This window comes from Aotus nancymaae, unplaced genomic scaffold (assembly GCF_030222135.1).
Source record: "Aotus nancymaae isolate 86718 unplaced genomic scaffold, 86718_ANA_hifiasm-v0.15.2.pri h1tg000083l, whole genome shotgun sequence".
NCBI lineage: Eukaryota > Metazoa > Chordata > Mammalia > Primates > Aotidae > Aotus > Aotus nancymaae.
In genome coordinates, this window is record NW_026988498.1 from 2619060 (window position 1) to 2643850 (window position 24791).

The following is a 24791-nucleotide window of genomic DNA, read 5'->3' on the forward strand; positions in this document are numbered from 1 at the left end:
TCCAGGGCCGACAAGTTCCGCGTCTGGGGGGCTGCGGGCCGCCCCTGAGGGACTGGTGGTCGGGGGGACCAGGGCGGGACGAGGCGACCCAGCTCCCGCCCAGGCTTCCCTAGCAGCCTGAGGGAGCCCAGAGCGCACGGCTGGCGCCGCCCCGCCCTTCCTGCCTAGCCGCGGATCCTCCTCCGCGCCGTGACGCGCCAGGCTTTGACCAAATATGTCCCTTTCCCCTCCCTCGCCCGCCCCGCCGCCCGCAGGCGCCCCGAGCCGCGGGGCTGCCGCCTGGACGTCGTCCTGCCTGGGTGTCGCGGGCCGGCCCCGCGGGGAGCTCCCCCGGCGCGATGCCCTTCAGGAAAGGTAGGACTCCCGGTGACGCGGCCCACGCCCACAGCGCGCGCGGGGACCTGCACAGTCGCCTGTGGGTGCCGGAGCCTTGGGTCCCCGCCCTGCGCGGAAGCCCTGAGCGCCCGGGCTGTGGCAGTGCCGGCTGGAGCCAAGCGAGACGTGCGCCGCCTGGTGCCCTCGGCCCCGCGCTGCGCCCCCGCCCCGCGGGTCCCTCCAGATCCGCACTGTCTCCTCCGGCCCCGCGGGTCCCCTGCGGTCCCGCGCGTCTCCCTCAGGCCTCGCGTCTCCTCTGCATTGTCTCTCCAGACCTGTGCTATCTCCTCCAGTCCGATGCGTCCCCGCTGGCGACTCCGCGGCCGCCACCACGTGCCCGAACCGGGGGCGGCACTTGAGGCGAATTTCCGCGTCCCGCTGCGCACCAGCCACGAGCCGCGGATAGACCAGGGCCCCGGACCCGGAGAGACTCGGAGAGCGGCAGGGCCCGGGGTCCCGAGGGTGGGCGCAGTGCGCTCGGGGGCACAGTGAGGGGCAGCTCGGGCCTGGGTCCCGCCTCTGCCCCTCCGGTCCTCTGACCCCAGGGAAGTCTTTTCAGCGCCCAACCTCAGTTGCCTTCTGAGCAAAACCGGCACATGAATAGTGACGGCCGCGTGAGGCTGGGAGCTCTTCCCGGGAAAGCAAACCCAGGCCCGCTGATGAGCGCGGCCCGGCCCCTCCTGCAGGGGCTGCCCTCTGCCTTCTCCACCCTGCGTGCCGGGACTGCCAGAAAAGCCCGGCTACCCCGTGGCCCCTGCTGGCCCCGGAGGGGTCCCAGCGCACTCGACTCTGGTTTACAGGCCGGGTGGTGGAGGCTCAGCACTGCCCAGAGCTCTGGGCCACTCTCAGCTGGAAGCCGCGGGAGAGAAGGGGAGCTGCAGAAGTGTGGGGAGGGGGCCTGGATTTGACTTTCACATCAGAGCTGTGTGATCCCTGAGCTGTCTGTCTGGGTTGGTTGGTGATGATTGTCACTCAAGACACAAGACTCCCCCACTGCGACCTGGGGACACTGAGGTCGTTGGGGACTGAAGAGGGGGCAGCCTGGCCTCCCCAGGCACTGGCCCTGTGCCGTGCTGTCTTCCCCTTCCCGCACCCACCCTCCTGTCTCTCTTCTCTCATAACTCAGAGGAATGGCCAGCGTGGGGTTCCAGTTGCCTAGAGGCTGTACTGGACTTGTCTTTCAAACAGAGTGTGCCTAGGTATCAGCATGAGCTCCTGGCGGCGAAGGGGCTGGCTGCTGACTCTCCTGTCCTGTTGGGGTGGGGAGATGGGGAAGGAGGCCAGAAGGAAGGTGACAGACAGCAAGCAGGGGCTCTGCCACTCCTCTGTCAGCGTCAGAGGGACACGTTTAGTCCCACAGCCGCTGTCCCCCATGTCTCCATTAATCCAGGTCTGATGTGGCCACCTTGACTCTCTGGGTTCTCTGGAGGCTCTCAGAGTCCGTCCCCTACTCATTAACTTCAGGGGACAATCATTTTTCTCGGATTTCATCACTTCTGCCCACTTTTGTCATTGTGGGCTCTAGTTGGCAAACTCCTAAAAGGGACAGACTTTACTTGTCAGGGCGCCCAGTAGGGTGCCTTATGCAGCAAGGTATTAAACAGCCAAGCTGCTAATGTATTGTTTGCACGTGAAGATTTTGCCTTATGACAATATATCTTAGTGCACGATTAGATCACACAGGACAAAACATTTGCGAACTGCCAACCAAGGTAAGCTTTGGTTTTGTCGGTTATTGTTTTTGTTGTTTAATCTGAAGAGACCTTGCTGCCTGGAGAGGGAAAATGTTGTCCTCCTATTTGGCAGATGCTACTTCCTGGAGTCCCCGGGGTGTAAGAAACGGTCTTGCTTGGCATAAGCGCTGCCTGCATGTCCCAGACGCTCTGGTGTGAGCCAGGGCACCGGCTCTTGGAGGCTTCATCTGGACAGAGCTTCCCCAGTTGCTGCAGGTGGGAGCTCTCACTTAGAAGCAAGCATAGCAAGTGGGAACTTCAGGGAGCCAGGGCGTGGCTGGGTTTGGTGCGGAGCGGTGGTCTGAAGCTGCTTGGGGGGATCAAGGACCTCCTGTGAGGGACAGCAGGGCACCTCAACCCTGCACCGTCAGAGCTGCAGGAGACGGCGGTGCAGCTACCTTTCTGTATTTTTTGATCATTGAGCCATCTGAATGTGTTAACTATTCAGAAAAGTAATTTAAAAATTGGGAAATGAAAAGACTTTACCGCCCTCCTCCCAAACCAAGAGAAGCCATCTGGAGAAGGCGTCCTTTGGGGGCTGGAAGCCGGCAGGGACAGCTGTGGGTTCCCTCCCCAGGCTGTGCTTCTGCCTCTTGACAAGCTTCAGACTTTGGGATCAGTTCCATCAGGGGCCCGGTGGTAATGGGCAAGTCAAGGAGTTTAATGATGGGAAGGTTTGGTGATGGGAAAACCAGATGGGATAGTGCAGAGCCCTGGGCATTGGCACCTCTACGTTGAAAATGTCAAGCTGAGCTCTATCAGAGCGGGCAGGCAGAGTGTAGCCTGCAGAGAGGGAGCTGGGAGAATCCCCACCCAGACCTCACTGCTTCCTCCCTCTGATCTCACAGCTTTGGCAGCCAGAGGGCTGGGGAGCCTGACGGTGTGGTCCATACAGGAAGGCCTGCTGGGACATGGAGCTGGGTGGGTTTCCCTTTTGGAGGAGCGAGGGTCTTGAGGGGACAACAGAGAAGCAATCAAAGATCTTAGGTGCTGATCCTGTCCCTCACTTATGGGAGGAACTAGTGGATGGCTACTGAATGTAGCCACGGGAAGGGTGAGTGGTTGTATGCCACGTCATTCATTCATTCTCTAGACTGAGCACTTGCTATGTACCAGCACACACCAGGTACCAGCGTAACATAAAGACATAGTGTCTCCTCCCTGGAGCCCATCTGTGGTGCTCTCCAGCACGTGCCTGGGAGGGGAGTCCAATGCAGAGCCGTTCCCAGCAGGAGCCCCACCTGAGGAGGCTGAACTCTGCATTGAGGGGGCATGGCACTGGCTGACCTCCTGGACTGTCACACAGGCCGTGGTTGGGTTGGTGCCATGGTGCTGGCTAGAATGGAGAGACTTAGACCTCATATTCTACCTGCCCGACATGGACCCCAGTGGCATGGCATGTGGCAGGCAGGAAGCGTATCAGGTGGGTGGTGGCTGCATCTGGGCCGTGTCCCCTATGCTCAGCGTGAGGTTGGAGCTACAGCTGACAGCAGCAGTCTCGGCCCAGGTGGGGGAAGGACGGTGTGAGCACTGAGTTCAGGGCTCAGCTCTTCCTGGTGTGTCTCCAGGGTGACGGTGGTTAGAGTGGGAGGAAGGGCTGCATCTTTGGCCAATCTGTCTAGAAGAAGAAGTTAGTGTCCTGATGTGAAACAAAAGAAATTCATGAGAAGAAAAAGAGGCAGGAAGCCCTTCAGCTGGACATGGAGAGGAAGTCATGGATATCATGATTAACTTTGGGAACCACAGTGGAGGGACGCTGGGGCAGTTATTCCTCTGCAAGAGCTTCTCTCCTTAAAAACAGAATAGATGAGCCAGTGTGGTGGCTCACGCCTGTAACCCCAGCACTTTGGGAGGCTGAGATGGGAGGATCACTTAAGTCCAGGAATTTGAGAGCAGCCTAGACCACATAGCCAGACCCTGTCTCTACCAAAAATTTTAAAAATCAGTTGGGGTGGTGGCGTGAACTTGTAGTCCCAGCACAGACATAGTGGTCTTCCTATTGCCTCAGCCTCTCGGGCTGGAAACCCAATCACACTGTCCTCCCGTCTTTCCCAATATTTGTACGTAGATGAAACTGGATAAGATGAACATGGGGAAAGGAGCCACAATGTCACAGGAGAGGCATGGGAAGGGTGGGGAGGACCCAGGCGATGGGGGACAGTGGGCAGGGAGGATGTGCCCCAGGGAGGATGTGGTCTGAGGCCAGAGCCTCAAGTCTCTTCATCATACCCACCACCTCCTGGCCCTCAACAGCACGACTTTCTGAGCATCTGCACATGGAGACCATTCCCTCCGCTCATTCTGCAGGACTGTGGTCATGTCTACAGACCCTTTGCTGCAGGGGACAGTTCCGGAAGCTGCTCAGGTAGGAAGGCATAGGCAGTGGGAGTTATGCTGCGGGCTGCGTGACGCAGGGGCCCTTCATGGAAACCATTTAAGAGCACCTGGCCTCAGTTTACCCACCTGTCAAAGAAGGGGGTGAGCTAAGATCCTCTCTAATTGGAGATTGATGCTTCCTAATCGATTGGATGCTTGTCGCACACACGGAGTCTCCAGCCCCCAGGCTTCCTGGCTAAGTCGGCTGTAGGAAGCCAAAGGAATTAATTCCGCCTGCACTTTTGTCCTCCAAAGACTTTGTCCTGGGCACACGACCTGGTATCTCCCTGCATCTCCAGGTCAGAGGCTGGCCAAGTTTTCAGGCAAGTGGCAAACGGAGAGGCCATGACCTTGAATCCTCCAGGCTATGCGCTCCTTCAGCTTTGACTCCAGGTTTGAAATTTATGGACCAAAAACATCAGTGTGGGGATCCAAGTTCTTGAATGCACATTCTAGATTCTCTCCTATTAAGACAGCTTGGAACCTTCTGACTCCGATGTCAGGTTGTAGTGATCATGGGTCTGTGGGTCTTTCAGGTGGCTCCTGGACAAAGAATCCTTTAAGTCACCTAGCAGCAGGTCTTTTTTCCTGTATATCAGGAAAGAATGACTGTGCATAGCAGTCAGAGGAAAACGTTTAATTAATTTCAAAAGTTGGAAGTCCTAGTGCTTTCTTTCTTTTTTTTTTTTTTTTGAGAAGGAGTTTTGCTCTGTCACCAGGCTGGAGTGCAGTGGCACAATCTCAGCTCACTGCAATCTCTGCCTCCTGGGTTCAAGCGATTCTTCTGCCTCAGCCTCAGGAGTACCTGGGACCACAGGCGCATGCCACCATGCCCGGCTAATTTTTGTATTTTTAGTAGAGATTCACCATATTGGCCAGGATGGTCTCGATCTCTTGAACTTGTGATCCGCCCACCTTGGCCTTCCAAAGTACTGGGATTACAGGCATGAGCCACCGCACCAGGCCCTAGTGCTTTCTTTATATGTCCAACTCTAGGCTACTTGGAAAACGCAGGAAATGATAAAGAATACAAAAACTGCCTATTAGGCTGGGTGCGGAGGCTCACGCCTGTAATTCCAGCAATTTGGGAGCCTGAGGCAGGTGGATCATTTGATGTCAAGAGTTTGAGACCAGCCTGACCAACATGGTGAAAGCCCATACTTTTGTACTAAAAGTACAAAAAATTAGCCATGAGTGGTGGTGGGTGCCTGTAGTCCAGCTACTTGGGAGGCTGAGGCAGGAGAATCACTTGAATCTGGGGGGGGAGGTTGCAGTGAGCCAAGATCGTGCTACGGCATTCCAGCCTGATTCCAGCTCAACCAACAGAGCCAGACTCCAGCTCAAAACAACAACAATAACAACAAAAACCAGAGAGTGCCTATCATTCGTAACTGCAGAGGAATAATTCCTCGATCTCCAGCCGGGCGGTTAGGCCGGGGGACCAGGACAGCAGCGACAGGGACACAGGAAGAGAGCCCCAGTGTGTGGAACACTGTCCCACTTACCATAGTTCCCACCAGCAGTGTACATGACTCTTGGTGGCATCTCTCGTGCAGGTCTGACCTGGGGAGCTGGCCCCAGGGACGTCGAGGTTCTGGTTGGGGCAGCCACAGGTGTGTGAAGAGCAGAGGGGTTTGGTAGTCGTGTCACTTCTGCAAGCAGCGTCTCCAGCCATGGCTCCGGAAGGGGCTTTGACGTGACAGCTGAAAAACACACTTCCCCTGGCCTGGGCGTCAACACTCACTTGTCAGAAAGTGAGATCCGGTATGCCCCAGTCCTCAGTCAGAGGAGCAAGGAGCAGATTTCCCAGAGGCCATGGCCCCTTGCACAGGTGAGAATGCTGGGGTGCTACTGCGGCTTGAGGGGTGACTGTGCTTTCTTAGGGTGGAATTGGTCTGGCGTCCTGACTGTCTGCTTTAGATACTGACCCCTGGCGATCGGATTCTGAAAGTCCTCCCCTGAGGCTGCCGAATCATCCTGGAGGCTCATCCAGCCACAGGAGTGGAGAAAGATCTGATCAGGCAGCCAGGGGCGAACAGGAAGTCGGGAGGGTACCCCTTGAGAAGTGTGGGCTTTCAAAAGGAAGCCAGAAAGAGGAAGCTCTTGCCTAGGCGTGGGGTAGACCTGTTTGATGCAGGCGGACTTCAGGGAAAGGCTATGGCGATGTGCAGGCGCTGGCTCACAGCCGTGGTGGGGATGCCTCGTTTCTCGGAAGGACAGAACCGCACTCCTGCAGCTCTTGTTCCTGGCTGCACGTTAGAATTCACTGGGGAGCTTAAAAAAAGAAAAAAAAGCCTGATGCCCCAGAAATTCTGATTTGATAGTTTCTGCCTTGAAGCCTGGACAAAAAACATCCTGAAACAATACTTATCCTCAGACAATACTGTACATGCCGACGTTTTCTAGTCTGTTCCATTTCATTAAGAAAGATTCTGGGCTTATTTTGGCTCTTATTCCAGTAAATTGATTTCAAGGCCACTAATGGGTGGTGATCCACTCTTTTGAGATGCCTGTTCCGGGCATCAGCTCCCACTGCAGAGGCTGGGGAGCCGGACAGCTCCCTTCCCAGGCTCTGCAGTGGGAACCGATGTCTGGAATGCTTCTTACAGCCAGGCTCTAGTGTGATTCCGGTCCTGCTGCAAGTGCCGGGTGGTCCGGGTGAGGCAGAGACCCTGCTGGGGAATGCACCCGTCAGCTGCTGTGGAGCCTCTGACCCTCCATGCAGGCTTCCTGAGCCAGGCAGCGGGGGAGGAAGCGTCTGGCAGGAGGGTGGAAGGCACCCCGATAACCAGCCACCTGCAAGGGCCAAATCTCTCTGGGACGTTTGCACAAGGAACATTCTGAACACACGAATATAGGAGGGCTGTGGATCTGGTAGCTGAGGAAATTCAGTAGAAAAGGCCTCATTTTAGACAAATAGATGTAAAAACATCATTCGTGTTTGAACACAAAAAGAAAGAATAAGAAAGTTCACTTTATGGCCCTGGGCTACTGGCTTGAAACTTTGGAAGATATTTTTCTTTCTTAAAATGTCGATAAGTTTAGGAGGCACTAGTGCAGATTTTCTGTGTGCAGACATGGAATCATCAATTCTGAACCCTCACCCCCCACCGCCCTCCCACCTTTTGGAGTCTCCAATGACTATGCCATTCTGTGTGTCTGTGTGTTACCCACTGCTTAGCTCCCAAGAAAGAGATAGTATATATATATGTACATATATATATGTGTGTATTTTTATTTATTTTATTTATTTTTATTTTTTATTTTTTTTGAGATGGAGTCTCGCCCTGTTGGCTAGGCTGGAGTATAGTGTCGTGATCTTGGGTCACTGCAACCTCCATCTCCTGGCTTCAAGCAATTCTCCTCCTCAGGCTCCTGAGTAGCTGGGACTACAGATGTGTGCCACCACGTCCGGCTAATTTTTTTATTTTTATTTTTATTTTTAGTAGAGACAGGGTTTCACCATGTTAGCTAGGATGGTCTCGATTTCCTGACTTTGTGATCCACCCGTCTTGCCCTCCCAAGGTGCTGGGATTACAGGTGTGAGCCACCACGCCCATTTGAGTGTTCATTTTCAGAGACAGGGTCGTGATCTGTCTCCCAGGCTGGAGTGCAGTGGCATGATCATGGCTCACTGCAGCCTCCACCTCCCAGGCGCAAGCGATCCTCTTGCTTCAGCGTTCTGAGTAGCTGAGATCACAGATACCCACCATCACACTATGCTTTTTTTTTTTTAAAAAAAACTTTTTGTAGAGACAAAGTCTCCCTGTGTCATCCAAGCTGGCCTCCCACCTTGGCCTCCCAAAGTGCTGGGATTATAGGCATGTGACACCATGCCCAGCCTCCAAAGAAGAGCAAATTCTCTTTTTAATTAATTAATTCATTTTTATTTATTTATTTATTTATTTATTTTGAGGCGGAGTCTTGCTCTGCTGCCCAGGCTGTCATGCACTGGCACAATCTCGGCTTACCGCAACCTCTGCCTCCCAGATTTTAAGTGATTCTCCTGCCTCAGCCTCCCAAGCAGCTGGGATTACAGGTGCCCACCACCACCACGCCCGGCTAATTTTTGTAGTTTTAGTAGAGATGGGGTTTCTCCATGGTGGCCAGGCTAGTCTAGAACTCCTGACTTCAAGTGATCCGCCCGCCTATATCTCCCAAAGTGCTGGGATTACAGTTGTGAGCCACCGTGCCTGGCCCAAATTATCTTTTTAAAGCAATTCTGAGCTGGGCGTGGAGACTCACGTCTGTAATCCCAGCACTTTGGGAGGCCAAAGCAAGTGGATCACCTGAGGTCAGGAGTTCAGGATCAGCCTGGGAAACATGGGAAAACCTCTTCTCTACTAAAAATGCAAAAATTAGCTTGACGTGGTGGCAGGCACCTGTAGTCTCAGCTACTTGGGAGGCCGAGGCAGGAGAATCACTTGATCCTAAGAGGTAGAGGTTGCAGTGAGCCAAGATTGTGCCACTGCACTTCAGCCTGGGCAACAGAGCAAGAATCTGTCTGAAAAAAATATGTAAAAAAGCAATTCTGCCAAACAGACTTATTAGAAAATGGAAACAAGGATTTTGTCAACTTGCTGCCTCATAATAACAGCAAAGGAAACTGAATCTGTAAATAGCTTGTGTCTTTAGTGAAAATATTCTAGAAGTCAAATGTCCTATAAAATGGCTATTTACTATTTTTGTCATTCTTTCCACATTTATTAGTTGCCCTTCTTTTGTAAAGAAGCTCTTCCCTGTCCATCCTCCCTTTTATTAGCTTTAATTTCATTTTTATTATTAACAGTACCAGTGTGGACTCCGGTATTTTTAAAATTATCATTGCATGTGTTAGGATTCATTCCCGATATACTCAATTGATGCTCAAGCTTGGCTGAGAACCCTTTCAGGCTGGCTGTTGTGTTCTTGACACACCCCTGTCAGCTTTTGAGCTCTGCCTTAGCTCCTGTTCCAGGCTCCTTGTGTCCTTCCCAGTCTCGGCCTTGGGATCAGCCACTCCTCCAAGGAGCCCCCGGTACTTTCAGTGGAGAACGGTCCTTAGAAGCCTGGATCTGGGCTTTCGTGTGCTGCTTCTTGCTACTGGAGTGTCCGTGTTCCCTTTTCCATGGATGGAGCTGGGAACCATTTTAAAATTGTAAATTCAAACGGATCAGTTATTCCAGACCAGTAGCACAGAGTTCTTCCTCTCTTTCCCCCGTTCCATAATTACATCTTTCATTTGCTTTCTGTGTTTTCCCCAGGAGTGTTGTCTTCATCTTGAATCTCCTTTGCTACTGGTTGTACTCCTTAGCAACATAAACTTCCTCGTGATATCCTCTGACCCCCACCCCATGAATGATGACACAGAGTAGAGGGAGGTCAGACATTCAGAGCAGAGATGGGGGCCAACACGAAACCTCCTGGGGCTTAAAAAATATCAGCAGAGATGGGAGAGTCTGGAAGGGAACTCCACGACGAATATTTTATGTTCCCTCTATCACTCTCGATCATTGCAAGAGTGTGTATTACTTTTTTAACAAACCAAAGGAACTTTTAAGGTAATCCCTCAACCCTATATAGACTGGATGTCAACTCTCTAGTCCTAGATACACCTGGAGTCTGGCGTCGTGCGGGCAGAGGCAGGTCCCTGTGCTGAGGGTGGTGAGATAGGGCGGTCAGGGGGTACCCAGCTGGGAGGTCGGGGGCCTGGCGGGACTTCAGCTCCCGGGAGCCCCGCTCTGGGCACGGTGAGCGTCCCCAACCCCACTCCCCCCATTGCACCACGCCCCTGTTCCATCCCAGGTGCATCTCGGGCGCCTAAGCCAGCTGGGCCCCGGGCCTCCGGAGCAGCTGCGGGTCCGACAGGGGCGTGGCAGGGCCGGTGTGGGCAGGCGGGACCGGCAGGGGGCGGGGCCTGAGGTGATCCGCGCGGATTGGCTGCGGCCCGCGGAGCACGAGCCGGTCAGCGCTCGCCCCGCCCCTCTCGGGGCGCGCGGCACGCCGCGTTCACGTGCAGCCGCGCGCCGCCCCAGACTTCCCCGCGGCGCCTGTCCGGCTCGTGAGCTCCGCGTGGATCCGGTGCAGGGCCTCCCGCGCTCTGGGGCTCTGGGGCTCTGGGGCTCTGGGGCCGTGTTCCCGGCAAATGGTGTTTTCCGAGAAGGCTTGGGAGCGGCTGTGCTTTGTAAATACTCCAGAGGAAATAGGCCGGGCAGGTGTTTTTGCAAGTCCCGGAGTTGGGTGGGGTTGCGGCGGGCGTGCTGGCCGCAGGAGAGGAAACAGACTGCGAGGGCTTTAAGCATCTGGACTCTGCGGGGCGGCCCGGGCGTGCAGCCAATTTCCTTCTGGGTTGAGAGCACGGGAGAAGCGGGCGGCCCACCCCGCCCCGCGCGTGGATGAGGGTCCGGGGCAGGTCCGCGGTGGAGGCGCCGCCCAAGCTCCCTGAGCACCCAGGGACCGCTTCTAGCCCCCGGTGTGGGCCCCAGACCCTCCCGAGGACCTCGTATACACTGGGTCTGTGGCTCTATCCGAATCTTCATGAAGAGGGCCTGCGTGGATTACCTGAGTGAATTTGGGGAGAGTGATGACTGAGCGGGTGAAGGGTCAGGAAAATAAGTCACGTGAGGCATGGTTGAAGAATTGGGGATGTTTTACCCAGACATGGCAGGACTGCGGACCCTTGACCTCTGTCTGGAAGTATATGAAAGACTTTCTCATGAGCAAGAGACTAGACTGGTTTCATTCTGCCTCGGGGCACAAAACAGACTTTCCCAGGCGGAGAATTTCAGGTCAGTTACACAGAGTGGACAGGGATGAACCTGTCTGGCGTTCTTTCCAGGCACCAGGTGTTTACCTATGTTAGTGGGAGAATAGTGGACCTCAGATGCAAATTCTGCTCCAAAGCCCTTGCCTTTTCTTGATGGGTCTATTTTTTGTAATGTTTAAGTTTGTTATATGAGTAAACTCGTTTGTTGTAGGTTATATCGTCACCCAGGTACTAAGCCTGGTACCCATTATTTCTTTTCTTTTCTTTTTGCTTTGTGTTTTGTTCTTTTTTTTTTTTTTTTTTTTTTTTTTGAGGCAGAGCCTCATTCTGTCGCCCAGACTGGAGTGCGGTGGTGCTATCTCCGCTCACTGCAACCTCTGCCTCTCGGGTTCAAGTGATTCTCCTGCCTCAGCCTCCCGAGGATCTGGGATTACAGGTGCCCACCACCACACCTAGCTAATTTTTGTAATTTTTAGTAGAGAAGGGGTTTCTCCATGTGGGCCAGGTTGGCCCCGAACTAGGAGCTCAGGTGATCCACCTGCCTCGGCCTCCCAGAGTGCTGGGATTACAGGTGTGAGCCACCTCGGTAGAGACGGGGTTTCATCATGTTGGCCAGGTTGGTGTCGAGCTCTTGACCTCAAGTGATCCACCCGCCTTAGCCTCCCAAAGTGCTGGGATTACAGGCGTGAGCCACCGCGCCTGGCTCAGGATTTTTTTTTTTTTCTGAGCCTCTTCCTCCTTCACCTGATGCATCTATTTTAGTGGAATGGGTTCCTTTTTAAACAATGATGTTGCAATTATTCATGAAGTAATAAAGCATTTCTGTATTGATGGATTTCTTTGGACTGGAGGGTTTGTCCAGCCCTGTTTAGCTTTGTCATTGTCTACCTCAGGGGAAAAGGGACATTGTCACTGGTTGGAGGAGGATTCCAGGGCTACTCTCAGATGGAGGTGGCCTCCCATCTCACCAGCAAGTCAGAAACGGGAGTAGTACCCATTTCTGGCCCATTGCCCCTCTAACAAGGGGCCCAGGCGCCCTTGGCCTTGCTAAAAGAATAATCATGACTTTGAGTTAAACAGATGTGGTCACAGCGTTCCACTGCCCCCCTTTGCCCTTCTCCTAGCCCTTCTTTTTTGCAAATCGGACACTCCACCCCATATGCCTAGACCAGCAGTGGGACCCACAGAGGAAGAGCTGAGGCCTGGAGAAGTAACTTTTGCTCGAGTATGTTTCCGCCCCCTAGGTAGTAGTCCTCCGAGAATTCGGGAGGCTGGGATGGTCTCTATCTCTTGACCTCGTGATGTGCCTCCCAAAGTGCTGGGATTACAGGCCTGAGCCATTGCCTTCAGCCTACAGTTTCTTATCAAGAACCCAGCCAGAAAATAGCTGAATTTTCTTCCCCCATTGGATTACCTGAGGCAGCATCCCTATCTGGTTGCCTAGAAGCCCTGAGCAGTTGGTGGAGCTCCAGAAGATATCTCTGCTAGTCCTCTTTTCTTCCTTTCAAGGGATCTCCTGTTATTCATCCTAAACTACCTTAGTCTGGTTGCTTTCCTCTGCCCTCAGGGTGTTAAGGAATTGGGTATTTATGAAGGTAGCCCAGCCCAGCCCAGCCCTAAGCGAGAGGGTGAAATGATGTTTCTCTTTTCCTCTTTCTGGTCCTTTCTCCCTTGCTAAGTCCCTAGGTCTTTCCTGCTTGCTTCTAGGTCACACCCTCAGATCCTTCATCTGCATCTCTATGATGGGTAGCAGCTCAGTTTGCATGTTAACTGATTGCTGAAATCTTTAACTCCAAGGATGCTGTCTAACTCTATAGGGGCAAGTTAAATCCCATTGTCTTCTTTCCCTAGCCTGCCCCACTCTCCAGCCCCAGCATTTTCATGCAGAAGGGCAGCTTAGGTAGGGGTGACTGGAGGTGGTGGTGGCTGGTGGGAGATGATGAGGTAGTGAGTCCTGGGATCTTCCCCTTTGCTCTCACTTGCTGAACCAAGGCCCTGGCCCCGCACCCTGACCATGCTTGTATTCGGGAGCAGTCCTAGAATGCGCTGCCTCAGGCTGGAGGCTGAGGATGCCCATGAGCGAGGCACAACGGTGGCTTCAGTCAGCCCTCCTGGGTTTGGATGCCACCTCTGCCACTGAGTAGTTGTGTGACCTTGGAGAATTTCTCTAATGTCTCTGTGCTTTGGTTCCTTAATCTGTCAGCCTTATGCAGTTGTGGGGATTACACAAGCAGCTAAGCATAAAATGCTTGTATGTGGCCCGGCCGAATATCCGGATCCCACCCTGCCTGCGGCCACTGGAGACCCTGTTGCACTCCTCAGTGCTTCCTAAGCGGGCCTTATGATTCTTGTCTAAAGGAACTGTCCACCCAGCAATGACAGTTTGGCAGCTGCTACCACCATTCATTTGTGCATGGGTTTAATGGGCCAGAAAGTGGGATGGGATGTTTACACAGCAGCTGCCTGCTTGCAGGTGCTGAGTGTTTTTGCAGGTCTGTTTGAGCCCTTACATTCAGGCCTGGGGGTGAATGTGGGCGATAGGAGCGAGGCAGCTCCAGTGGTCTGACTTATAAGGTTTATATTCAAAGCACTTCCATGGAATCCATCTGCCCAGAAGCCTCCTCGCCTTCCTGTTGTCCCCATAAAAGTTAACTGAAAGTCCCCACTTCTTATACTTTTTTTCCCCGCTTTGAGCCAGAGTCTTGCTCTGTCACCCAGACTGGAGTGCAGTGGCACGATCTCAGCTCACTGCAAACTCCCCCAGTTTCAAGCAATTCTCCTGCTTCAGCCTCCCAAGTAGCTGGGACTACAGGCAGGTAGCACCACATCCAGCTATTTTGTATTTTATTTTTTTATTTTTAGTAGAGACAAAGTCTTGCTGTGTTGGCCAGATGGTCTAGAGTTCCTGACCTCAAGTGATCTGCCCACCTCGGCCTCCCAAAGTGCCGGGATTACAGGCGTGAGCCACCGTGCCCGGCCTCCTTATACTTTCTTGTCTCAGTGGATCTGCTTGGGTGGCAGGTGCACCTGGGGGAGAGCACCTTTTCTGTTCTTTCTCAGTCTTGTGCAGGGAGGATTGTGATTGGGTCTCTGGTGGCTGCAAGCAAGGTGGGGGGCTTAATTTTAGTGATCATGGGGCATGAATGCTCAGACCTGGGCCACCATGGAGTTGTCGGGGTGTGGGTAGGAGACTGGCATCACCCACACATGCAGAGTAGACCCACTTCCCCCAGGATATTTGGCTGTGATCTTGGGCCATAGTGTCTGTTCCTCAGGCCCTAAGGGTGTCCTTGGACGAGATGAGTATGAACTTGCCGCTGCTGACGGTGGAGGCGGTGGCTAAGGAACAAGGAGAGTGTGTCCAGTACTGCCTGAGAATTCAGTGATGTCTCCTGGGCTCTCTAGAGGCTTACAAACATGTGGAACCTCCAAAAGTCACTCAGAATTTGGAACACCTCAAACGTTTATGCCTCAGGGCGATGTCCCAGCGCTGCCGGGAGGGTCTGAGCACTGGGGAAGGACTGGCTTCTGCCTGGCTCCCAGTTTTATGTTTCTGTAACATGGTTATATCTTGGATTTGCCTTCCCCTAAAGCTTTCCCAGCTTCTTCTCGGTTCTGGGTCTAGGATGCTGAGAAGGTGGAAACGTTGGGCGTGTGCTGAGCTTGCTCTTGGCAAAGACTTGACTTTTCCTGTCCCCTATTTGCAGTTCCCTTAAAGTAGTAACATTTTGGACTCTCTCTTTTGCATTGAATTTCTGGGACTTCTGTTTGTGGTTATTTTGAAGTGGGGGTGGGAAGATACGCCTTGGGCCCACCCCGAGGTTCTTTAATGAAGACGATGGTTTTCCTTTTAAGCAAAAGAACCTTGCTTACCATTTACCAGAGCTCTGGAAATAGATATTTAATCCCAAAACAGAGGCGAGATGGTGTGCCTAGAAGCAATTTAAAGCCTCTGTAGCTTGACTAGTCACTTTACCCTGAGTACCTTGTTTGGTAATCTAGAAAGGAGAGAGAATGCTAATTGCTTCAACGTTAAAGAAACCACCTTCCAGACTCACTCGCTCCCCCCCCCCCTGCTTTATTCTTTCTTTCTTGTTTTTCCAAGAAATGAAATATAGAAGATGATGATATAAACTGGATTACAGCAGGGTGCAGTGGCTTGTGCGTGTAATCCCAGCACTTTGGGAGGCTGAGGCCAGGAGTTTGAGACTAGCCTGGTCAACCTAGTGAGACCTTCTTCCTACAAAAAATATTTGAAAAATAAAAATAAATTTAAACTGGACTAGAAACTTACAACCACAAAAATTCATGGGGCCAGCCATTGAGGTGCGAGTGGAAGGACTAGGAACAAAAGTAAAAGGTGGGGACCTTGGGGAGGTGGGGACAGTGTGAGGTGGGGACAGTGTATGGAGGCAGAGGTGGTGGCTGAGCAGAGCAGGAAAGCCGCTGGGGGCTGTGAGGAGCTAGGTTGGTCTGGGGCAGAAGAGTAAGGGCTGGACGCAAAGTGCTTTCAGAAAAGCCCAAGGGTAAAGTCCAAAGATTTCACAGGTAAAAAAAAAAAAGAAAAACTCAGGAAGAGGAAGATGACAGGTCCTCAAAGGAACTCTGCCTAATCCAGCAGCTGGTGAGACAGGACACACCTCAGGCCCTTCCTTAGGGCTAAAGGATTGCTCCGTGCAGGAAGAAATATTAGAGTCCCTTTGTTCTCTATTTTTAACTAATCTTTTAAAATTTTTCTTTTCTTTCTCTTTTTCTTTTTTTTTTGGTGACTGTCTTGCTCTGTCACTTAGGTTGAAGTATAGTGGCACGATCTCGGCTCATTGCAGCCTCAGCCTCCTGGGCTCAAGCAATCCTCCCGCTTTAACGTCCCAAGAAGCTGGGACTACAGGCGTGTGCCACCATGCTCGGCTAATTTTATTTTTTGTAGAGATGAGGTCCCACTGTGTTGCCCACGCTGGTCTCAAACTCCTGGACTCATGAGAGTCTCCTGCCTTGGCCTCCCAAAGTGCCGGGATTATAGGCATGAGCCACCACTCCTGGCCTGGATTTCCATTTTCTATATGGAATTGCTATCATGTACATAATGTGTGCAGTAGCACATGTATGTTAGATACAGATAAACAGGTTGGGGGTAGTAGTTTGTGATCAGAAATGTTTGGATACCTCAGCTCAGAGCCACAACGAGAGTGGGGAGGGAGCCTGTGCTGCTGAAGCTGGGGTGCTGGGAGTCCTTTGGAGATGGCGTTCAGTGCAGATTCTGGTTCCATAGACCTGGCTGGAGCCCGGAGTTCTGCAGCTGGAGCTGATTCAGAAAGCATGACTTAGTGCCTTTCCTCTTTTTGCCACAGCACTCCATTGAGAGGCTTAGTCATGGAGGGAAACCCGAAAACCACCGGCGTCCGGGGCAGAGGCTCTGACGCGTTCTCCCGGAACCCCCGGAGACTGCGAGAAAGTCCCTGCTGGCTCGCTTGTTGACTGGGATCAGTTCCCATCAGGAATGTGGCTGTGCTTTTTGGTCCTATGGTTTCTGTAGCCGGCTTCAGGGGAGGGCAAGGCGTGATGTGGCCAGAGAGAAGCATACTCCTTTGCAGGAAGGAGAGGGAGGCTCACAGGTGGGCTGGCTGGAGCAGGGGAGGCAGAGAAACTGGAGCTGGGTGCATTTCCTCTGCTGCAGCCCTGAGCCAGGCAGGCAGGGCCCTTCGCTGGCCTTTCCTGTTCTCACACTTGTCACTCGGTGACACTGCAGCCAGAGTGAGCAAGCATTCAGAAAGCACATTTAAACACTGCTACTTAAAATTGCAACTCCACAGGGCCAGTGTTCTTTTACCATGTTCCGAATGAGGAAACCGGGTTGTGAATGATTAAGTGACTTATCCAAGATCACAGGGTTTGCAAATGGTAAGTGGGAGGACCACTTGAGCCCAGCAGTCTGAGACCAGCCTGGGCAACATGATGAGACCCTGTCTCTACAAAAAAGTAAAACATCAGCCAGATGTGGTGGTGCATATGTGGTTCCAGCTACTTGGGAGGCTCAGGTAGGAGGATTGCTTGAGCCCAGTAGGTCGAGGCTGCAGTGAGCTGTGATTGTGGCACTGCACTCCAGTGTGGGCCACAGAATGAGACCCTCATCTCAAAAGGAAAAAAAAAAAAGTCCACCCAAGGCAGATAACTTCAGTGCTCAGGGAGGACAGAGCTGGGTGTTCCCGTGACTGCAGTGCTGGGTGCAGCTGTCCTCCGTCCTGGAAGCAGGCTGCTCCATCCTCATCTCTGCGCCTTCGCCCCCTGTCAGGCCAGCGTCCCCTGCAGTGGGCCAGCTCTTCCAACGTCCCCTTACACAGGATCTCTGTTCCCTTCATGGTTCGGCCTGCGTGTCCTTCTACCTGGGACGTCCGCCCTCTCTCAGTCCTCTCTCAGTTCTGTCCTCACTATGGCCTACTTATCCACTTTGAGAACTCTCCTTCACTCATCTCACACCCTTCCTCCAGGAAGCCCTCCCTGACTTTTTAGGCAGAGTTGGAGCCTCACGCTGGGCACTTCCGCAGCAGAAACTGTCCCACCACAGCCGCTGCTTGTGGTCATGTCTGTTTGCCAGCAGCCCTCAAGAGGTCGAGGCACGTCCTGTAGTCCCCAGCTGCTGGGGCTGGGCAGTGTGTGCTTTCAGCCTGGAGGGGGCGCTCAGGAAGAGGCTGTCCACACGGTGTGTCCTGTCTGTAAGGTTACAAACAGCACTGCTTCCTGTGAAGGAGTTGAGCTGGGGCTGTGCTGGATGCCGAGAGAGCAAGATACAAACTTAAAGAGGCTTAGGGTGTGAATGGAAACACACACCCCTACCCTAACCTGTATACAGTACCTGAAAAGGTGCAGATGGGTCTTTAAGGTAGTGCAGAAGATAAATGCTCTGAGAACAGCAAGGGAGGGAGGTTAGTAGACACGGAGGTGGGCAGGGAGCAGACAGAGGCAAAGGGGGTTTCTGGTTCTCTGGAGATCTGGGCGGCTGGGTGGCGGGAAGGCATGTTTTGGGAGAGAAGCAGATCAACCGCGGGGATGGAGAGAGAGGGAGGGAAAAGGTTGCTTGAGGCGCCATCGTAGAGGACCTTCCGTGAAGCCTAAGGAGGTTGAACTTGGTCTTAGTGGCAGTAGGGAGCCGGTGATTGTTTTTGAGCAGGGGAAGAATAGAAGCAAAGTACTGTTTTAGGAAGATGACAGAGTGTGCAGTATATGGGAACAGGGGAAGCTGGGGGAAGAGATGGGAGCGAGGGCCTGCGGTCCAGGTGCCGTGGTTAGAGTTTAATCTGCACAGAGACAGTAGGCACAGAAAGAACATAGATTATGTGCGTGGGAAACCTTGTGTGAGTTGAGAGTTGGGGACTAACCAGGTGTGGAGATTGGAGCGGCTTGAAGAGGCAAGTTCCAGTAAAAGGAGTCATTAGTCCTTACTCCAAAGCCTGTATTTTTTTTTCTGCTGACCTCTCTGAGCTTCAGTTTCCTTTTCTGTAAAGTAAGGGGCTTGGAGCTCTGTGATTCATTCTGGTCTCCTGGCACAGATCTGGTTCCTTCATGCCAGTGATCCGGCCTGTTTACCAGGAGAAGCAGACATCCTGACCTTTCCCATCCAGCCCTACAGCCTAGTTTATCAGTCCAGGACAGGAGTTCTTAGAAGAGTCCTCTCCGGTAAACAATAAACAAGCTCTGTTCCGTCTGCCTCATGGTGGCTCCACACCTGCCCGGCCACATCACACTGGCAGGCAGGGGACGCAGGCATCGGCTCAAGTTCTGTGGAGCGAGAGATTCCATGGCCCAGGCTGACCTGGGCTTGGAGGCCTGGAGCTGCCTGCGGCCCCCACCGGGGAAGCCGGGAGCTGGGGCTCTCCTGTCGGGCATATTTCTGTTTCTGTGGCACTGGCCTGCTGCCCCTCGACTGTGGAGACCCAGTGACCAGTGCAGAGTGAGAGCCGGGGTTGGGGGACCACTGTGTGGGAAAGTGTGTTCTGGTGGTTCCGGCCCTGTGGGCTCCGTGCAGCCCTCCTGCAGCTCCGCTGGGGGAAGCTCTGGGGTCCCTGTGCGTGGAAGAACCCTGGGCCTCAGGAATAGCTTCTGCTTGCTTTCTTTTCTTTTTTTCTTTTCTTTTTTCGAGACAATCTCACTCTGTCATGCAGGCTGGAGTGCAGTGGCGTGATCTCAGCTCACTGTAACCTCCACCTCCCAGGTTCAAGTGATTCTCCTGCCTCAGCCTCCCAAGTAGCTGAGGTTACAGGCACCCGCCACCACGCCCAGGTAATTTTTGTATTTTTATTAGAGATGGGGTTTCAGCATGTTGGCCAGGTTGGTCTCGATTTCTTGACCTCAAGTGATCCTCTCGTCTGCCTCCCACAGTGCTGGGATTATGGGCATGAGCTGCCATGCCCAGCCTGCTTTGTTTCTTTTCTCTCAAAATTAAATTGTCCTCAGCTTCTCTCCTCAAACCTCAGTTTTACCTCCTCTTTGGTTCCCATGCACAGGTAGAATACGGTTGTCATTTCAGTGGCCATCATGACCAGGAAGTTGTGCGAGTGCATCTCTCAGTCTTGCTCTGTCCCTCTCTCTCCTCTCCTTCCTTTCCATCATGGTGATTTGGGGCACTTTCAGGTACACAGCGTGTCGGGGTTGCAGTAAACATCCTGATGCGGGAGCGCTTGGTGTGCCTGGCACAGACTGCAGTGTTTGTAGGTGGGAACTCATCCGAGCGTGGGGACCACAGTGCTGTCGTCATCCCTGTGTGACAGATGGCACAGCTGGGGCACCGCAGGCGCTAACCCGCCCAGATCTCTTGCTGACCAGCGTGAGGGCTGCAAGAGGAACCCGGTCGTCTGGCTCCAGGGCCTGGCTCTTATCCAGGAACAGTGTTGTTCTTATTTGTGTAGATCAACAAAGTCACTGTAGAGAAAGAAAAAAACCCAAACCAAGTAAGCCCCCCCAAAAACGTAGCATGGGAACCCACTTCTGCATTTGGCAGTGTTCATAAAAGAGGCTGCCCAAATGGCCAAAAAGCACAGAAAGCGATTCAGCCTCCCTAATTATCTAAGAGATGCAAATTAGAGCCACAGGGAGCTACTACTATACCTGTTTTAGTCAGAGGGACTAACGAGAAAAAGACCACATGTTGGTAAGACTGTGGCTCACAGGAACTCTCATATTGGAGAAGAAATCCATATAATCATCTTGGCAGCGTTTACCAGAGCCAAGCATTTGCACACAGGAGGCCAGAAGCCCACGCCTTGGTGTAGCTGCGTGCACTAAAGGTGCACAGAAGAATGTTCACTGCAGCACCCCAAAGGGTGGGAGCCCCAAAGCAGAAAGGATGCAGTGTTCCATCAACATGGATAAAGTGTGGTGTTTGTGCAGTGGAGTGCTACAGAATGATGCAGGAAGGGGCACAGCAGAAGAATCTTAGGGAAAATGCTGGGGGAGGGAAACCAGGCCAAGAAGAACTGATAGGAAGTTCAAGACCCTGCAGATTATCTGTATCGGATGTCAAGACACGGGTTCCCTTGGGGTGGTGATGGCAGGGGCATGGGGGCTTCTGTAGTGGCCTGGTTGATGGGTGGGGGTTGCAGAGGCATGCTTTCCTGTGAGATTGTCGAGCTGTGCATTTTGTATGTATGTTACACTTCTCATTTACCTATTTGATTGTGTAAGAGATGGGGTCTCCTGTTGCCCAGGCTGGAGTGCAGTGGGGCCATCACTGCCCACCGTAGCCTTGAATCCTGGGCTCAAGTGATCGACCCACTCAACTTCCCAAACAGCTGGGACCGTAAGTGTGTGCCATCATGCCTGGCTAAGTTTTAACTTCTTTGTTGTCCAGGCTGATCTTGAACCCCTGGGCTCAAGCGATCCTCCTGCCTTGGCCACCCAAAACACTGGGATTACAGACTTGCACCACCGTGCCCGGCCTCCATGTTATTTCAATAATATGTTTATTTGAAAAGTGACATGGATGCCAGGAAACCTGGGTGCTAGCCCTGGCTGCCCCTAACTTGTGAGTGACTCAAGCTGTCTCTGGTTCCACTTTCTGGAAGACTGATGGCTTGGACTAGATCGTGGTTTTCAGATCTGTCCTAGCCACAGAACCCTCTCTTCCAACAAGTCCTTACCTGCAGTATGAACATAAAATGCTACCTGGTGGGACTCACGAGTGAGTTCTGGTTAGGAGAGGAGACAGCTGTCACTGGGTTCCAGGGTGCAGGTGGCAGCGCCCGACTTTCTGCTCCTGCCCATTGTGGGAGATGAGCTGCTTGTGCTGAGGCCTGACCTCCCAGGCCGGCCTCTTGGATCCTGTGGCTCCGGGCTCTCCTGGTCATGCATCTTCTCTCTTTCTTTCTTCTTTCTTTCCTTTTCTTTCTTTTCTTTCTTTCTTTTTATAGCCAGTGAGATAGAGTTTCACTCTTGTTGCCCAGGCCAGAGTGCAATGGTATAATCTTGGCTCACTGCAACCTCCACCTCCCAGGTTCAAGTGATTCTTCTGCCTCAGCCTCCCAAGTAGCTGGGATTACAGGCACCTGCCATCATGCCTGGCTAATTTTTGTTTTGTATTTAGTAGAGATGGGGTTTCACCATGTTAGTCAGGCTGGTCTCGAACTCCTGACCTCAGGTGATCCACCCATTACAGCCTCCCAAAGTTCTGGGATTACAAGTGTGCACTACCCTGCCTGGCCAGGACGTTTCTGATGCAGGGATGAGGTGGGGAACTTGGAAAACGGTGTACGGCAGTGACAGCCTGGAACATATGGGGTGAATACATTGGGGGCAGATACCTGAGGTAGGCATGTGGGTGGACACGTCGGGTGGACATGTGAGGTGCATGTGTTGGGGGCAGACTCCTGAGGTGGGCACGTGGGTGTGTGAGTGGTCACCTGAGATGTGGACATCATGAGGGTGGCTGTCGAGAGGGTGGATGCTGGTTCAGGGCTGGCGTGAAGACCCTGGTCGTAGGAGAGCCAAGGCATCCAAGGAAGCCCCCAGGCTGCAAATGTCGATTTGGCCCCAGCCTTGGTGGTGACATGACCTTTGGGAATCTGAAGCCCAGTGACCCTGGGCTGTGGGGAGTGGGTGAGCTTTAGCTGCCCAGTGTCTCTGCCCCAGCTTTGGTCCTGTCTGTGACGCTGGGCACATGCTGGCGTGCATAACGTCATTCATTCCTCCTCCACTTACCCACCCGACCACTGTGTGGGGCGCCCCTATTGTGTGCCAGGCTGATTCCAGGGTCCATCAGCAACAGAAACAAAAATGCCCTGTCCCTTTGGGGAGACACGACCAGAAACAGGAGAACGGCAAAGGAGGCGTAGGACATGGGGCGTGACACAGGCTTAGGGGAAATGCAGGCAGGAGAGGAGGCTGCAAGCTCGGGCGTGAGGAAGGTCTGGCTCAGAGGGGACTCCAGTCAAGGGCACGACAGGGAGGTGAAGCCACTGACTGGGAGCTGCAGAAGAGCTTCCCGGAGTGGACAGAGCCCACCCCTCGGTTCCCTCCTGCCCTCCCTTGGTGCCTGCCGTGGGCCGGAGATGGGAGCAGCTGGGCATCATTTTCCCGGGGCCAGGGTGGACGTTTTGGCATCGAATTGATCTGAATGGATTTGCTGCTGTCAGAGCCACCCCATCACATGCAGGCATGGACTGGGAGGGATTGGAAGGCAGAGGGCCTGGGTGTGTCCAGCCCTGCCTGCCCCTTGGCCTCAGCGGGCGCGGGCCCTTCTGGTTCTGGAAAATGGCCTGGCTGAGCCGTGAGGCAGCGCGTCGGTCCCTATCCTGGAGGCCTGACTGCCTTGGGAAGTGGCCCCATCCCAGTTCCCGTCTCACTACCAGCCACCACCTCCCCAGCACCAGGTCCTCGGCAGGTGATTTCATCTCTGGGGCAGCTTTCTCATCTCTGGAAGAGCAGTACTCTCTCCCTCATGTTCTAAAAGTGAAAGGCAATCTGTTCAAAGTGCCCAGCACAGCGCCCGCTATATTCAGTAAAAGGGAGCTGGTGGTATTCATTTAACAGTTGAGAAGAAAAACAACGAACACTTCTTGAGCTCTGTTTATCTGCCTTGTTTTACTGGAGGAGAAAGTGGGGCACAGAGAAATTAAGTTATTGGTTCGAGGTCACACAGCGTGTGAGTCGGAAAGGAGGGGGCAGCTGGAATTTGAACCCGGCAGTCTGGCTTCCCTCCAGGGAGGAGCAGCGGATGAAGGCGAAGGCGGCAAGAACTTGAACTCATGTTCGCTGCGCTGCTTTTGAGCCACACAAATCTGATTAAGGGATTCCTCAAAATCCTTTATTCCCTCTTGAAGTTTTGTGATCATTGGTCGGTTAACAGCTTGTTCCCTTCTGTGCTGAACAACCCCCAGCTGCAAGGGGCAGGAACGGAGCGAGGGGGAGGCTGTAAAATAGGTCACTCAGGGCCAGTTGCAGTGACTTACACCTGTAATTCTAGTACTTTGGGAGGCCGACGCAGGGGGATTATGAGGTCAGGAGATCGAGACCATCCCGGCCAACATGGTGAAACCTCTTCTCTACTAAAAATAAAAATAGCTGGGTGTGGTGGCACACGCCTGTGATCCCAGCTACTCGGGTGGCTGAGGCAGGAGAATCACTTGAACCTGGGAGTCGGAGTTTGCAGTGACCTGAGATCGTGCCACTGCACTCCAGTCTGGCCACAGAGCGAGACTCCATCTCAAAAAAAAAAAAAAAAAAATCACTCAGGTGGTTCCTCAGTGACCCCCGCCCCCGGGAATGAGCAGAAGGGTTTCTCTGCTGCTGTAGGTTATTGCAATCCACCGGGGTTGTCAAAGGACAGGTGTGGGGGCCCAGGAGGACTGCAGGCAAGCGGGGAGAAGAGGAGGAACCCATCTCCCCTCGACTGTTGCAGGCTGTGTTGCACTGATAAACCAAGGTGGCAAGGCTTCGGCAGCTGAGATAGGAAGGGGACCTTGTTTTCTGAGCATGCAGATGCCAGGATTATAGGACATTCTGGCAGGCACAGAAACCATGAGAGCCAGCCTCGCCTAAGGCTGCTGGCTTCAAAGCGGGAAGTGAGTGGTTGTTCCCAGGTGGTAAGTAGTGAGATGACTGTTGAGCCTCCAGAGGGACACCCAAGCACGTGACTAACTCTAGACCAGGAGCATCCACTGACAAATGCTTGGTGAGATCCAGCTCGGTGATAGGATCCAGGTGATAGTCGGGTCCTAAGTTGAAGTTGCAGGACTTTTGGATTCAACCATTTATAGTAACCAGCTTTGAACATGTCTGTAGGCCAGACCCGGTGGCTCACGCCTGTAATCCCAGCACTTTGGGAGGCCAAGGCAGGAGGATTGCTGGAGCCCAGGAGTTGCGAGTGGCTAGGCAACATAGTAAGACCCTGTCTCAAAAAAAAAAAAAAAAAAAAAAAAGGCTCTAATTGGCATTATTTGCATTATTTTAATGAATGGCTGGCTGGATGGACAAACAAATGGTTGCTTTGCAAGACAGCATGAACCTCAGGTTCCAGAGTCAGGCTTAAAGCAATCAGATTGAGGGGGACGATGTAATGTTTTTTCCTAACACAA

The 24791-nt window shown here is 53.1% G+C and overlaps 1 protein-coding gene across 6 annotated transcripts in view; it reads left to right on the forward strand.

The window, feature by feature from the left end:
* Positions 1-261: 261 nt before the first annotated feature.
* PFKFB3 (6-phosphofructo-2-kinase/fructose-2,6-biphosphatase 3) overlaps positions 262-24791 on the forward strand; it is an 80749-nt gene continuing 56219 nt past the window's right edge. For 3 of the 6 annotated variants that reach the window (XM_012443411.3, XM_021670603.2, XM_012443415.3), the window contains exon 1: positions 11000-11251. In XM_012443411.3, coding sequence (XP_012298834.1) covers positions 11047-11251 — 205 coding nt within the window. In that variant the 5' untranslated portion in view covers positions 11000-11046. Of the gene's footprint in view, positions 355-10999; positions 11252-24791 lie in introns of those variants that run through there. The other 3 variants (XM_021670605.2, XM_012443416.3, XM_012443412.3) reach the window with 2 other exon arrangements.